At 47.0% G+C, this 14,815-nt stretch overlaps 1 protein-coding gene across 9 annotated transcripts in view; it reads right to left on the bottom strand.

Moving 5' to 3' along the window:
- SMG7 (SMG7 nonsense mediated mRNA decay factor) overlaps nt 1–11,283 on the bottom strand; it is a 54,992-nt gene extending 43,709 nt beyond the window's left edge. For 4 of the 9 annotated variants that reach the window (XM_040407306.1, XM_040407308.1, XM_040407307.1 and 1 more), the window contains exon 1: nt 11,075–11,281. In XM_040407306.1, coding sequence (XP_040263240.1) covers nt 11,075–11,103 — 29 coding nt within the window. In that variant the 5' untranslated portion in view covers nt 11,104–11,281. Of the gene's footprint in view, nt 1–11,074 lie in introns of all 9 variants that reach the window. The other 5 variants (XM_040407303.1, XM_040407304.1, XM_040407305.1 and 2 more) reach the window with 2 other exon arrangements.
- Nucleotides 11,284–14,815: the final 3,532 nt, after the last annotated feature.

Below are 14,815 nucleotides of genomic sequence, written 5' to 3'. Positions count from 1 at the left end.
ACCACAGCCTCCCAGACACTGTTCAGAGAGGTGTACTGTTTTCCCTCCTTGTAAATCTCACATTTGATGATGGACCACAGGTTCTCAATGGGGTTCAGATCAGGTGAACAAGGAGGCCATGTCATTAGATTTTCTTCTTTTATACCCTTTCTTGCCAGCCACGCTGTGGAGTACTTGGACGCGTGTGATGGAGCATTGTCCTGCATGAAAATCATGTTTTTCTTGAAGGATGCAGACTTCTTCCTGTACCACTGCTTGAAGAAGGTGTCTTCCAGAAACTGGCAGTAGGACTGGGAGTTGAGCTTGACTCCATCCTCAACCCGAAAAGGCCCCACAAGCTCATCTTTGATGATACCAGCCCAAACCAGTACTCCACCTCCACCTTGCTGGCGTCTGAGTCGGACTGGAGCTCTCTGCCCTTTACCAATCCAGCCACGGGCCCATCCATCTGGCCCATCAAGACTCACTCTCATTTCATCAGTCCATAAAACCTTAGAAAAATCAGTCTTGAGATATTTCTTGGCCCAGTCTTGACGTTTCAGCTTGTGTGTCTTGTTCAGTGGTGGTCGTCTTTCAGCCTTTCTTACCTTGGCCATGTCTCTGAGTATTGCACACCTTGTGCTTTTGGGCACTCCAGTGATGTTGCAGCTCTGAAATATGGCCAAACTGGTGGCAAGTGGCATCTTGGCAGCTGCACGCTTGACTTTTCTCAGTTCATGGGCAGTTATTTTGCGCCTTGGTTTTTCCACACGCTTCTTGCGACCCTGTTGACTATTTTGAATGAAACGCTTGATTGTTCGATGATCACGCTTCAGAAGCTTTGCAATTTTAAGAGTGCTGCATCCCTCTGCAAGATATCTCACTATTTTTGACTTTTCTGAGCCTGTCAAGTCCTTCTTTTGACCCATTTTGCCAAAGGAAAGGAAGTTGCCTAATAATTATACACACCTAATATAGGGTGTTGATGTCATTAGACCACACCCCTTCTCATTACAGAGATGCACATCACCTAATATGCTTAATTGGTAGTAGGCTTTCGAGCCTATACAGCTTGGAGTAAGACAACATGCATAAAGAGGATGATGTGGTCAAAATACTCATTTGCCTAATAATTCTGCACGCAGTGTATATGCAAATGAGCTGCAAGTGCCCGGGGGCCTTACTAGTTTACCGATGCAGCTGCCCACAGTGGGCAGTGTACAGCACATGCCCAGGCCTGGCACTGACGCGAGCTGCCGCGAGATTTCAGAGAGCCCATGATATAAGGACACTGGTCAGTCTTCGGGCACTTTCACACTTGCGGCAGAGGATTTCGTCAGGCAGTTCCGGCAATCCGGACGCAAACAGATGGCATTTGTCAGACGGATCCAGATTCGTCTGTCAAATGCATTGAAATACCGGGTCCGTCTCCCAGGTGTCATCCGGAAAAATGGATCCGGTATTTATTTATTTTTTTGCATTTTTAAAGGTCTACGCATGTGCAGACCGGAAAACCGGATCCATTTTTCCGGAAACACTAGTCCAGCATTCCGGCAAGCGTTCAGGATTTTTGGCCGGAGAGACAAATACAGCATGCTGCGGTATTTTCTCCAGCCAAAAAAACGTAAGAGGGACTGAACTGATGCATACTGAACAAAATGCTCTCCATTCAGAATGCATTAGGATAAAACTTTTTTTTCCAGTATTAAGCCCCTGTGACGGAACTTAATACCGGAAAAGAAAAACGCTAGTGTGAAAGTACCCTTAGGTCTCTTTCACAAGACTTTTTCAGTGTTTTGCAGTCCGTTTTTCACAGATCCGTTGTTCCGTTTTTTTTCCCCCGCTATGTTCCATTTCTGCTCTGCTTTTCCGTATGCCATGTACAGTATACAGTAATTACATAGAAAAAATTGTGCTGGGCATAACATTTTCAATAGATGGTTCTGCAAAAACAGAACGGATACAGAAGACATACGGATGCATTTCCATATGTGTTCCGTTTTTTTTGCAGACCCATTGACTTGAATAGAGACACTGAACGTAATTTGCGGGCAATAACAGGACATGTTCTATCTTTTAACGGAACGGAAAATGGAATGCATAGGGAGTACATTCCGTTTTTTTTTTTTTGCGGAACCATTGAAATGAAAGGTTCCGTATACAGACAATACATGGAACGCAAAAAATGGCCTATAAACATAAAAAAATAAAAACGGTCGTGTGAAAGAGGCCTTTTACATTGAAACATGGAAGGAGCGATAACGGAGGAGAACACGGGCACTTTCGGAGAGGAACGCCCCCGGGCACTTGCAGCTCATTTGCATATATCTTCAAACTTTGTTTATTCAACATCAAAGATACAGAAATCACAAAGAAAGGTACAATCTGTTAACTCTTTACGTCCCCTACAGGACAGTGATAACGGTTTAATATGTCCAAAGTAGGTGACAGACTTGCAGGATGTCAATTGACGCTGGGGGATCTCAACCTCGGATTTCACCTTTTGCCATGACACGGCAAAATCTGCGTTGGAAATTCCCCTTGTGTGAACATACACTTTTAGGCCAGTTTTCACACAGGGGTTTCATTCTGGGAACCACACTGGCTCCTCTGACCGAAACTCACAGCATCATATTGACTTCTGACGCCGGAGCGAGTACAGCACAAACCGTAGATCCTCGGTCGGGCACTAACTCTCAGTATCGTGGATCCTTACGATGCTGTGAGTTCAAGTTAGAGGAGAAAGAAATGCAGCCATGACACGGAACAGGTTTTCCAGACCGCACAAGCTGTGAAATTAGTCTTAGGGCTCATGCACACGACCGTATGCATTTTGAGGTGAGCAATAAATACGGATGACGTCCGTGTGCATTCTGTATTTCGCGGAACGGAACAGCTGGCCCCTAATAGAAATGCGGACAATAATAGGACATATTCTATTCTTTCCAGAGCAGACATACGGAATGCACACGGAGTAACTTCTAATTTTTTTGCGGACCCTTTGAAATTAATGGTTCTGCATACTGTCCGTAAAAAAAATTTAATAAATTTTTTTGGAATGGACATGGAAAGAAAATATGTTTGTATGCACGAGCCCTAAGGTCTCCTGTACACAAAGGGATCTGTTTTGCAGTCGGCAAGTCGTAGATCTGCAAAATACAGATGCGGTCTGTGCGCATTACACACATTTTTGCGGGACCCACTGCAAAAAAAAAAAAAAAAAAAGCCCATTTTTGTCTGCCAAATGGACAAGAATAGGACAGGTTCTATAACGTGCGGCCTGGCCACACGGATGTGGACAGCACACGGATGACGTCCGTGTGCATCGCTTTCCTTTTTTGCAGGCCCCATAGAATTTAACAGGTCCAGGTGCGATCTGCAAAAAATGTGGATCGGTCATGAACCAAAAATACGGTTGTGCGAATTAGGCCTTACAGCGTGAACTGCAACGGGTCTGCAGGTCAGTTACATGTGTGCCTATTACAGTTTCCAAGCAGAATCTGCCCCAATATCTGGTATGCCAATTCTAATTTTTCCGCAGCACAGATTTCAAATCCGTGGCACCAGTGCACGGATTCCCATTGAAATTTTTGCAGAAATTCTTGAGAACATGCGCTTTTTTTCCTAGAAGAGGCCAGCAACCTGTGTCTCCCCAAATGTGGTGAAACTACAGCTCCCACATTCTGATAGGACATGTTGGGAGTTGTAGTCTCACCACTGAATTTCTGCTATGGAAAACATAGATACCGACTACGACTAAGTAACACCTGGCCCTGCTGTAAATTATAGCAAAGCGCAGATAAAGCTGAACTGAAATACTGCGTGCAGCCCTGACCTCGAGGACTGACTGCAGAGGACGGGATATCTACACAGGCGCCTATGGATAGATCTTATATCAGTAGATCAGGAATACTTGAGAGTTATCCAAGATTAGAAAAAGCAAGACTACCATGTCTTAGGAACAGCGCCCTACCTGCCCACAGGCTGCATGTGGTATTGCACCTGAATCCTATCCACTTTTGCCTGTTCAGTTTAGCCGTTTTTCGTATGGATTAGTTTCACGGCTAACTTTTTTTTTTTTTAAATACCGTATTTGTTGGGCTTATCAATGTGATTTTTTTTTTTGCACCAGCTTGCAGAAGGGGAAGCGGGGGTGATGCAAATTAGCTAGAGCAGGGCGTCAGCAGCCTTTACCGGAATGCCGGATCCGTCCCACCGGTCTGCGCATGCACAGACCGAAAAAAAAAAAAAAAAAAAAAAAAAAAAAAAGTGAAAAAGAAATAAATGCCGGATGACAACGGAAAGACGGATCCGGCATTTTAATGCATTTTTCTGACTGATCAGGCATTTTTAAGACTGATCAGCATCCTGATCAGTCTTTCAAATGCCATCAGTTGGCATACGTTTTGCCGGATCAGTCTGCCGCAAGTGTGAAAGTAGCCTCAGGGTCTAGAACCTGGGATATTTTCATCCCTTGTCCTATTTACCCTGATAGAGCTCTATTAAGCCTCATGCACGCGTCCGTGGACAGTTCCGTTCTTCCGGTCCGCGCATGTGCAGACCTTTAAATCTGTGGAAAAAATAAATACCGGATCCAGTATTTCAATGCATTTGTCAGAACGATCCGCGTCAGTCTGACAAATGCCATCCGTTTGCGTCTGAACTGCCTGCCGGAATCCTCTGCCGCAAGTGTGAAAGTAGCCTATGTAACGCGCTCATGTTCTGTGATAGCGCACTGGACGCATTATCGCCAAGGTTAGATGCAGATATTGATAACTTTGAAAATCATGAATATCGGCCGATTATATCGGCAACCCCGATAATTGGTCGATCCCTAGTTGTCAGTATCTGATTGCTGGGGTCCGACACCCAGGACCCCCACTGATCAGCTGTTTGAGAAGGCACCAGCGTTCCTGCGAGTGCTGCAGCCTGCTCTCAGCTCACCAAGCACAGCGCCGTCCATTGTATAGCAGCTATGCTTTGTATCGCACTCAGCCCATTCACTTCAATGGGGCCGAGCTGCTCCTAGGCCACGTGACCAATGAATAGGTCATCACTTGGCCTAGGGAAAGTTCAAAGAGCGCCGCTCCATTCTCAAACAGCTGATCGGCGGGGGTCCCGGGTGTCGGACCCCCACGGATCCAATACTGATGACCTATTCAGAGCATAGGTCATTAGTATTAAAATCATGGAAAACCCCTTTAATTACCTACTGCCCAAAACATAACATCTGTCCGCTGTGTTTTTTGGAAAACAAAAATAAAAAAAATTGACAAATAAATAAAAAAAAATAATTTTTTTAAAGAGACAAAAAGGGGGTTCATTTACTAAGACCAGCATTTTACAGAACGGATCGGGGCCACCACGTAGTCATGTAACCCAGAGCAGTACGGCCGTGTTCACATTTAATGGCTCCTTCTACAGTGTATAACAAGCCTACACGCCGTGTTAAACATTAACCAGGCTCCAAAAATACTCAGGTACAAATCACTCGAGTTTTCATACGGAAACATGCAATTCTGATTTCACGCTCCTTTAAGCAAATTTCATAATCAGATGTTAGCGGCATATGAAAGCAACAGATGTCTATTACTGGCGGTTTTCATATCCCACATGTGATCTTATAGCTAGATTAACTGTAGGGCATAAATGCTTCTAGAAACTTTGTCGTGCCCCCCCCCCCCCGCCAATAACCCATTTCCCCACAGATAGTTACGAGACATTGTGAGACTTATGGTAAATGATCAAACGCCTTTACACGGTGCAATTATAGTGCAGATAATCGTTATATAGCGAGTGACAGAACTCACGCAGGTGTAATAAGGGCGCATTCACACAACCGTACGTATTTTGCAGTCTTTTTTGCAGACCCATTGTATATCTACTCATATCCACAAATCAGACAAGTTCTATCTTTTTTGCGGGGCTGTGAAATGGACATACAGATGCAGACGCTACATGGTGTGCTGTCCACATTTTTTTGCTTCCCCATGGAAATGAATGGTCCACATCCGATCCGCAAAAAAAGTGTGGATCTGATGCAGGCCAAAGATCTGGTCGTGTGAACAGAGCCTAATAAAAGAGGATGTTTCCAGGATTTTGTTATTAGTGGCCTATCCTCAATATCCTATCAGATATTGGTGGGGGCCCGACAGCCCTCACCCCTGCCGATCAGCTGTTTCACTGTAGTTCTAATGCAGGAAGTCACCTGTAACCAGCTCCACCCACAATGGACAGAGCTGCGAATTTCCAGCGCCAGAGCTACCGTGAAACCAACAATCGGTAGGGGTGCAGGGAGTTGGAACCCCGCCGATGAGATATTGATGGCCTATATTGAGTCTATCAATAAGAAAATCCTTGAATCCCAACCCCCCACCCCCGTTAGGCTACCTGTCTAATGCCATTTACTTTGCGGCTACTTTATTAAGGCGGAGTTCATATCTGCGTTGTGAACACTGGCACTGTATCTGGTGTACATGTCTGCTTTCAGCCGGACAAAAAAAATGCTACGTACGACATGTGAAAGTCGGCATATATGCCAGAAAGCGGCCAGATTACCGCCAGATCCCACTACAGTGAAAAGGGATCCGGCTATGCCGGATACGGTGAACTCCGTCAGTGTGCTCCTCCGCCGGAACAGACTGCCAGAGTTCGCAGCGCAGATGTGAAAACAGCCTAAGCCTCTTTCACACAAGTGATACGGATTGTGTCAGGATCTGTGGAGGAAAAAACGGATGGTTTTGCAGGCAAGTTGAATACGTTTTTCTGCAAATCAGTGTTCAGTGTGTGCGTTTTCTTCCCATCCGGATTGCATTTGTAATGTACCCGAGGTAAAGCTAAAGAATATTAATCTACATCTAGCAGCCATCAGTAAAAAACACATTGAATGCGGATGCTTTCTGTTTTCAACGCAAGCCCCATTCACCAGGGCTGAGTGAAAAACGTACAATATAGAACATGATGTGATTTTTCCTGTACACAGAAATGATGGGTGAAAAATGTGCACAGACCCATTGGAATGAATGGGTCAGGATTCAGTCTGGATGCTACGAGTTCACCCGACGCATCGCAGCTAAAAGGAAAAAAAAAGTTGCTCGGGTGAAAGCGGCCGCACGCAGCGGTTTTGCCGCCTGAGAACCCATCCATGTCGTATTTTATTTTTGACTGTCACGTCATATCGCACTGTGACACCATTGACAATCATTACCAATAAATTTGCGTGACTTTTCTGCGACATATATCGCTGTGTAGCCGGACCCTGAGATATGAAACGGATTGCGGGAAGTGCTATAAAATTTGAAGGGAGTTCTCTGGGCTTTACCTAAATTCTCTAAAATCAGCCATCCTGCGGAAGAGACTTCTCAGCACTACTCTTCCGTCAAGCAGCCGCATCTGCCGGACTAGACGTGGCCTCTTCCACCGAAGTCCAAAAGGGATGTGCTCCTTTGTCTTCTTGTTCAGCTGCAAAACATACATGTACCCAACATGGAGACACAGGTTCAGTCGGGACTTCAGTGGAAGAGCCCACAGCTCTTCTAGTAGTCACAGGATCGCAGAAGTGGCTGCGCGATGGAAGGATAGATGGAAGTTCCTTCCTTCCACAGGTTAGTTGACAGAAAGAATTTAAGTAAAGCCCAGAGAACTCGTTTAAACCTAACATTAGTCACCGATTAAAGTCCCTGCCACCTCAGCACCAATGTTCCCTGTCAGTGTGGCGCGATGACATGCCATACATCTACATAACCACTGCAGCCAGTCACAGGCCTCAATAGTCTTCTGTCATACAAACTAGGATCCCCACCGAGGCCTGACTGGCTGCAGCAGACATGTGGATGTACAGCGTGTCATCGGCACCGGAGTGGCAAGATGATTTAAAGGGGTTGTCTCATTTTAGCAAATGGTATTTATCACGTAGAGAAAGTTAACACAAGGCACTTACTAATGTATTGTGATTCTCCACATTGCCTCCTTTGCTGGCTTGATTCATTTTTCCAACACATTATACACTGCTCGTATCCAGAGGTTACGACCACCCTGCAATCCATCAGTAGCGGTCGTGCTTGCACAATATAGGAAAAGGCGCAGCCTTTCTGGTGGCCAGGACTGTGGGACTGAACATGGCCACGCAAGTGGAGTAGCTCCTGTCCTGGCTGCCTGGTATCTCCGCTGCAGCGGTGGCCGTAACCCTTCGAGCAGTGTATAATGTGATGGAAAAAAGAAGGAGGCAATATGGACAATCACAATACATTAGTAAGGGCTTTGTATTAAAGGGGTTGTCTCATCTGAGACAATGGGGGCATATTGCTAGGATATGCCCCCATCGTCTGATAGGTCATTTAATGCTGCTACATCAAAAACGGAGCCTGCCAAAGTGGTCGCTGTGAGACTCTGGTCCTGTCACCACCAAGCATGCGGCAAACAGAAGTGAATGGGAGCGCACACGGTGCATGACTGGCCACCGCTCCCATTCAATTCTATGGGCCCGACGGAAATAGTCGTAGTGTGCCCTCTACCAATTTTGCTGCTCTGTTTAGGAGATAGGTGCTGATCCTAGCCGCGGGACACGCACCTATCAGACAATGGGGGCACATCCTAGCGATACGCCCCCATTGCTTCAGATGAAGTAACCCCTTTAAAAGGGGTTCTTCAGGTTTTTTAAACTGCCCTCTCAAACAGCTGATCGGCAGGGGTCCCGGGTGTCAGACCCGTGCCAATCAGATGCTGATGATCTATCCAGAGGAGACTACCCCTTTAAACATGGATCGGTTAATATATATATATATATATATATATATATATATATATATATATATAAAATTTATTTTAGAGTAATATAATGTTGTTCCCAATGATAACTTTGAGAAAGGTTTCCCTGCTTTATCCCAACTGGATTGGATCCATTGCCACCGATGCTGCCAATCATAAGGCTCCTCCACAGAATCATATTCTGGCACCTCAAGCTGTCGATGCCTGCAGAACCTGCTAATACAATGCTGCATATGACAGCGACAAGCAAGATCTGCTAGAGGTTGTGATTACAGATGATAGACAAGACTGCAGCACACAAAGTCACAGCAAAGAAGAACTGCAGACGGCAGATCGTGCACAACCTCCACTATCCACATCTGTCATGGTACCAGCTGAGCCACTGTGAAGTAGACTGAAACCTCATGCAGAAGTAATACTTCCTAGTAGAAATATTATGACTGCCCAAAGTGCGAACGGATGGAAAGTAACATGGGGTGCAACAATCACAATGCACGTTAAAAAGGTGGTCTCACTTCTGCAAATATGCAGCACAGATTCTAGGTGGCTGGAACGGGAGCTGCTGCGCATGCGTGCCTATGTGCAGTCCTGGCCACTAGAGAGTCTGGTGCTTTTTCTTATAGTGTGCACATATAATGTGATGGAAAAATGAATAGAGCCAGGGAAGGAAGCAACATGGACAATCACAGTACATTAGTAAGTGCCTGGTATTAACTTTCATAATAAATGTCCTTTGCTGAAGTGAGACAACCCTTTTAAAAGGCTATGGACACCTTCGAGGGCAGTTTCACACTGAGCTGTCAAGTTGCTCACAAAAACTTCAGAAAATTGTCCAAATTGGAAACAATTTGCCCAAAAGAAGTATAATGCAATCGTAAAAAAAAATTCCCCAGCAGGTGTTCATAATCTTTATAAAAAAAAAAAAAAAAAAAAGGAGACTTCATATAAAAATAAATCCCATAGATATTTAACAGCTGGGGTCCTACTGGGAGATGAGCACCCAGCACATGGAATGACTACTGACCATAGTCATCCATAGGGGGACGCAGTGGAGATGAATCAAGCGTGATCACACGGAGATGTTACTGGTACTGACCAGTACACACGACACTGGGTGACCTGTATACACTACTACATACAGTGTGTAGTACAGCAGTAACTAGAACACATAATATGGGCTTATCAGTAAACACTACTACAGCAGGCGACCAGCACACCCACATGGGGTCACTACTGACAGAATGTGTCAAATAGGGAGTGGGACACACAGCCACTCATGGGGCGCGGTAAAAATGATCATAAAGAGGCAATCAGCATATACAACAAAAACAGGTGCCCAACAGAGGACATGACCTGCAAGCACAGGAGATAAGCAGTGCCCATTATAGATAGCAAGCATATAACATAGGGTGACCAGGATGCCATCGCCACACTACACGCCAAACATCACAGTACACAACCATCAGACACCACCACCACCGCACAACCATCAGACACCACCACCACCGCACAACCATCAGACACCACCACCACCGCACAACCATCAGACACCACCACCACCGCACAACCATCAGACACCACCACCACCGCACAACCATCAGACACCACCACCACCGCACAACCATCAGACACCACCACCACCGCACAACCATCAGACACCACCACCACCGCACAACCATCAGACACCACCACCACCGCACAACCATCAGACACCACCACCACCGCACAACCATCAGACACCACCACCACCGCACAACCATCAGACACCACCACCACCGCACAACCATCAGACACCACCACCACCGCACAACCATCAGACACCACCACCACCGCACAACCATCAGACACCACCACCACCGCACAACCATCAGACACCACCACCACCGCACAACCATCAGACACCACCACCACCGCACAACCATCAGACACCACCACCACCGCACAACCATCAGACACCACCACCACCGCACAACCATCAGACACCACCACCACCGCACAACCATCAGACACCACCACCGCACAACCATCAGACACCACCACCGCACAACCATCAAGACACCACCGCCGCACAACCATCAGACACCACCACCACCGCACAACCATCAGACACCACCACCACCGCACAACCATCAGACACCTCCACATCACCCTCTAGTGACCAGCACAGGCCACGTGAGGTGACCTGCATACCCTACCATATGTAGTGTCACACAGACTACCTCAGAGGGGATCTACCGCAGCTGCCCAGCACAGAGCACCACATGGTGTGAACACACGGGGAAGCCATTCCTCCTGCCCACACAGACCGTCCCCGGGCTCTGCTCCTCACCGGAGATACTGCGCACACAGCAGGCTCATCCTCCACCGGGGCTTTCTGCTTCGGACTCTCCACACAGGCTCAATATCGAAGCGGTCGTGAGTCAGCCATCTTTTCCGGGCCCCCCCCACCGCCTGTGAGGATGGGGTCCCGGGCCTTCAAACCCCCCCTTGTCCCCCTGACAACCAACCCCCCGGAGAGTCCCACTGAACGCTTTCCCCTCCGGAAACAGGTCTCTCTCAGCAGCACTTCCGGTCGGTGCGTCTTCTATATCCCTCCGGCTGAAGCTTCCAAGCGCACAATTCTAGCCACGCCCACCAAGCCTCGGCGCGCAGGCGCGAGGCGCGTAACCACGGGCAGTGACGTCACGCAAAGGTGGGCGGAGATGTTGAGGGGAGGAAAGGACTCGGTTGCTCTAGCAACGAGCTCCCGGCTGGTGAACGGTCTCCTAGGCAACGGAGCGCGGCGGCGCTAGGGCCTGCTTAGTGCGTCAGCAGCTGCCCTAGGCCGTCCATGGCGCCTCGTGTTCAGATGGAACAGGGCACATCGGTTGTCATGGAACTTGTGACCTTGCATGTGTTTTCCTTTTTATTCCCACATAAATGGCGTCATCCGCAGGGGACACTTATTTTGATATAAAATGTAGAAACAACATGTATCCTTTATGTTTGTTTTGTTACCATAACCTAAGGGTGGGTTCACACGTGGCGCGGCTTTTACCCTCGACTTCCACAGCCTTTTGCACAGCAAAACCCATGTAATTCATGCGCTTTTGCTGCAGTAACTGAATTTCCAGCGGTATTTCACATCCCATGTGCAGGTGCCCTGGTGCTTCAGCTGTGGGGAAACTACAACTCCCAGCATGCTTGGAGTTGCCACAGGTTGGAGACCCCCAGTCTATAGAACTAGATGCACTGAGCCGTCGTGTAAATGGGCCCAAAGTGTAGTCCGTAGTAAGGCGCCAGGAGGGGGATTGACCGCAAAGTGCACCAAAAAACTCCTGCTGTGCTGCAAATTTATTGTGTATTTTGGTGCCTAGAAGAGGGAGGGGGGGGGGGGGGCAGATTTGTACCTATGACACTGGCTGACCTGTTACATGTGCACTTGGCAGCTGAAGGCATCTGTGTTGGTCCCATCTTCATATGTGACAAAATTGCTGAAAAAAAATGATGTTTTAATATATACAAATGAGCCTCTAGGAGCAACGGGGGCGTTGTCATTACACCTAGAGGCTCTGCTCTCTCTGCAACTGCCGCACCCCCTGCACTTTGATTGACAGGACCAGGCAGTGAAAACGTCATCACACCTGGCCTTGTCAATCAAGGGCACGGCAGTTGCGGAGAGAGAAGAGCCTCCAGGTGTAATGGTAACGCCCCCATTGCTCCTAGACACTCATTTGCATATAATAAAACATCATGTTTCTCAGCAATGCGGGCACATATGAACATGGCACCAACACAGATGTCTTCAGCTGCCAAGTGCACATGTAACAGGTCAGCCAGTGTCAGGTACAAAACTGCTGACAGATGCCCTTTATTGGCGTGCACCTTGTCTTACCTGAGACGTGCGTTTGACAGTAGAAGATCATGGTCTTGGTTCCATCTTCCTAGGTGCCTGCGTCCTTGAGAAAATTGGTGTTTTGCAATATGCAAATGAGCCCGTAGGAGCAATGAGGGCAATGCAGTTGTTCCAAGAGGCTCTGCTCGCTGCCCTGGCCCTAAAGTCTCGCGGTAGCTTGTTTAGCGCACGCGCAGTATGGGGATGGAGATCGCCAGGCACTTCATCCCTGTACAATGCGTCTTCACTGCCTGCACCTGTCAGTCAGTGGTGGGGGGGCGGGGCATGAAGGGCAGTGAGCAGAACCTCTTGGAGCAGCGGCACTGCCTTTGTTGCACCTAGGGACTAATTTGCATATTATAAAACATTAATTTTTTTCAAGAATGCAGAAGATGGGACCAAGACCATGACGTTCAACTGTCAAGCGCACGTCTCAGGTGACACAGTTTTATTGCGATGTATCTGGTGACAGAAAAGCCAGATAGCAACACATATCCTTGTTTCTAATCTGTTTTTATTTTCTGATTGCAGATTTTTTCATTCTGTTTTTTGAACATGATGATGGGGGCGGCCATCTCGCCTGCGCTGTTGTTAACAGCATTTAGAGAACTGCTTTACGGCAGCCATCATGGGCCCTGGACACAATAGACAGGAGGGGACCTCATTGATTTCTATGGGAGAGCTTTCTAGGCATGCTCTGTGACCTGTGCAGAGGTCAGGAGGGAGTAGCTAAGCTGTGATATCACTTGCTGTGAATGGTGGATCCAGTGTTATCTATATAGAGATGGTGTCTGTCATTGTAATCCTCACTGTGATGATAAGCAGATAACTGCAGTAAAGTTATCTGTACAGACAGACCAAGAAGTAGCGCCTATTATTAGGTCTAGAGGCCAGTGCGAAAACCTCAGGATTTTTTTTTTTTTATGACATGGAAAATTAAAAATTACCACCAATTCTCTAAAAATATGTTAAACACGAGGTAATTTTCTGATGAAACATTCCCTTTAAAGGGCTTCTGTCACCCCACTAAACAGTTTTTTTTTTTTGGGGTTAATTATAATCCCTATACTGCGATTTATGCATACATACTGTAATTAATCATTTTGCTTCAGCAGATTCTGTTAAAAACGTACTTTTAAAATATGCAAATTACCTTGCTACCAGCAAGTAGGGCGGCTACTTGCTGGTAGCAGCCGCATCCTCCTATCCTAAAGACGCCCCCTCCTCATGTTGATTGACAGGGCCAGCGGACGGGATCGTTCTCTGCTGGCCCTGTTTGCATTCAAAATCTGGCGCCTGCGCCGTACCTGTCTTCAGTCGGCGCAGGCGCACTGAGAGGAGGAGCGCTCGCTCGGCCGCTCCTTCCTCAATGCGCCTGCGCCGGGTGTAGATGTGACGTCAACGGCACAGGCGCATTGAGGATGGAGTGGCCGAAGGAGCGTCCGCCTCTCAGTGCGCCTGCGCCGACTGAAGACAGGTACGGCGCAGGCACCAGATTTTGAATGCAAACAGGGCCAGCAGAGAAAGATCCCGTCCGCTGGCCCTGTCAATCAGCATGCGGAGGGGGCGTCTTTATGAAAGGAGGATGCGGCTGCTACCAGCAAGTAGCCGCCCTACTTGCTGGTAGAGAGGTAATTTGCATATTTTAAAAGTACGTTTTTAACATAATCTGCTGAACCAAAATGATTAATAAGGGTCCATTCACACGTCATTTTTCTTTCCTGATCTGTTCCGTTTTTTCTGGAACAGATCTGGACCAGATCTGGACCCATTCATTTTCAATGGGTCCTGGAAAAAAACGGACAGCACAATGTGTGCTGTCCGTTTCCGTTGTTCCGTTCCGCATGTCCGTTTAAATATAAAACATGTCCTATTCTTTTCCTGAAAAATCGGATCCTGGTACAATACAAAGTCAATGGATCCGCAAAAAACGGATGACATACGGATGTCATTCCGTATGTCATCCGTTTTATACGGAATCCGTTCCTGGAAATTACATTTAATTTTTTTTTTTTTTTTTTAAAGAAATCCAAACAACTTTATTTGCTTATTGAAATTTATACATGTTTCCGTTTTTTGCGGATCCGCAAAAAACGGATGACATACGGATGACATACGGAAACATTTTCAGGAACAACGGATCCGCAAAAAACGGACAGAAAATCGGATTATAGAAAAATACTGACGTGTGAATGT

Source organism: Bufo bufo, chromosome 9, assembly GCF_905171765.1.
Source record: "Bufo bufo chromosome 9, aBufBuf1.1, whole genome shotgun sequence".
Taxonomy (NCBI): Eukaryota; Metazoa; Chordata; class Amphibia; order Anura; family Bufonidae; genus Bufo; species Bufo bufo.
The sequence above is the reverse complement of the archived record's forward strand: the minus strand, read 5'-3'. Positions and strand labels throughout refer to the sequence as shown.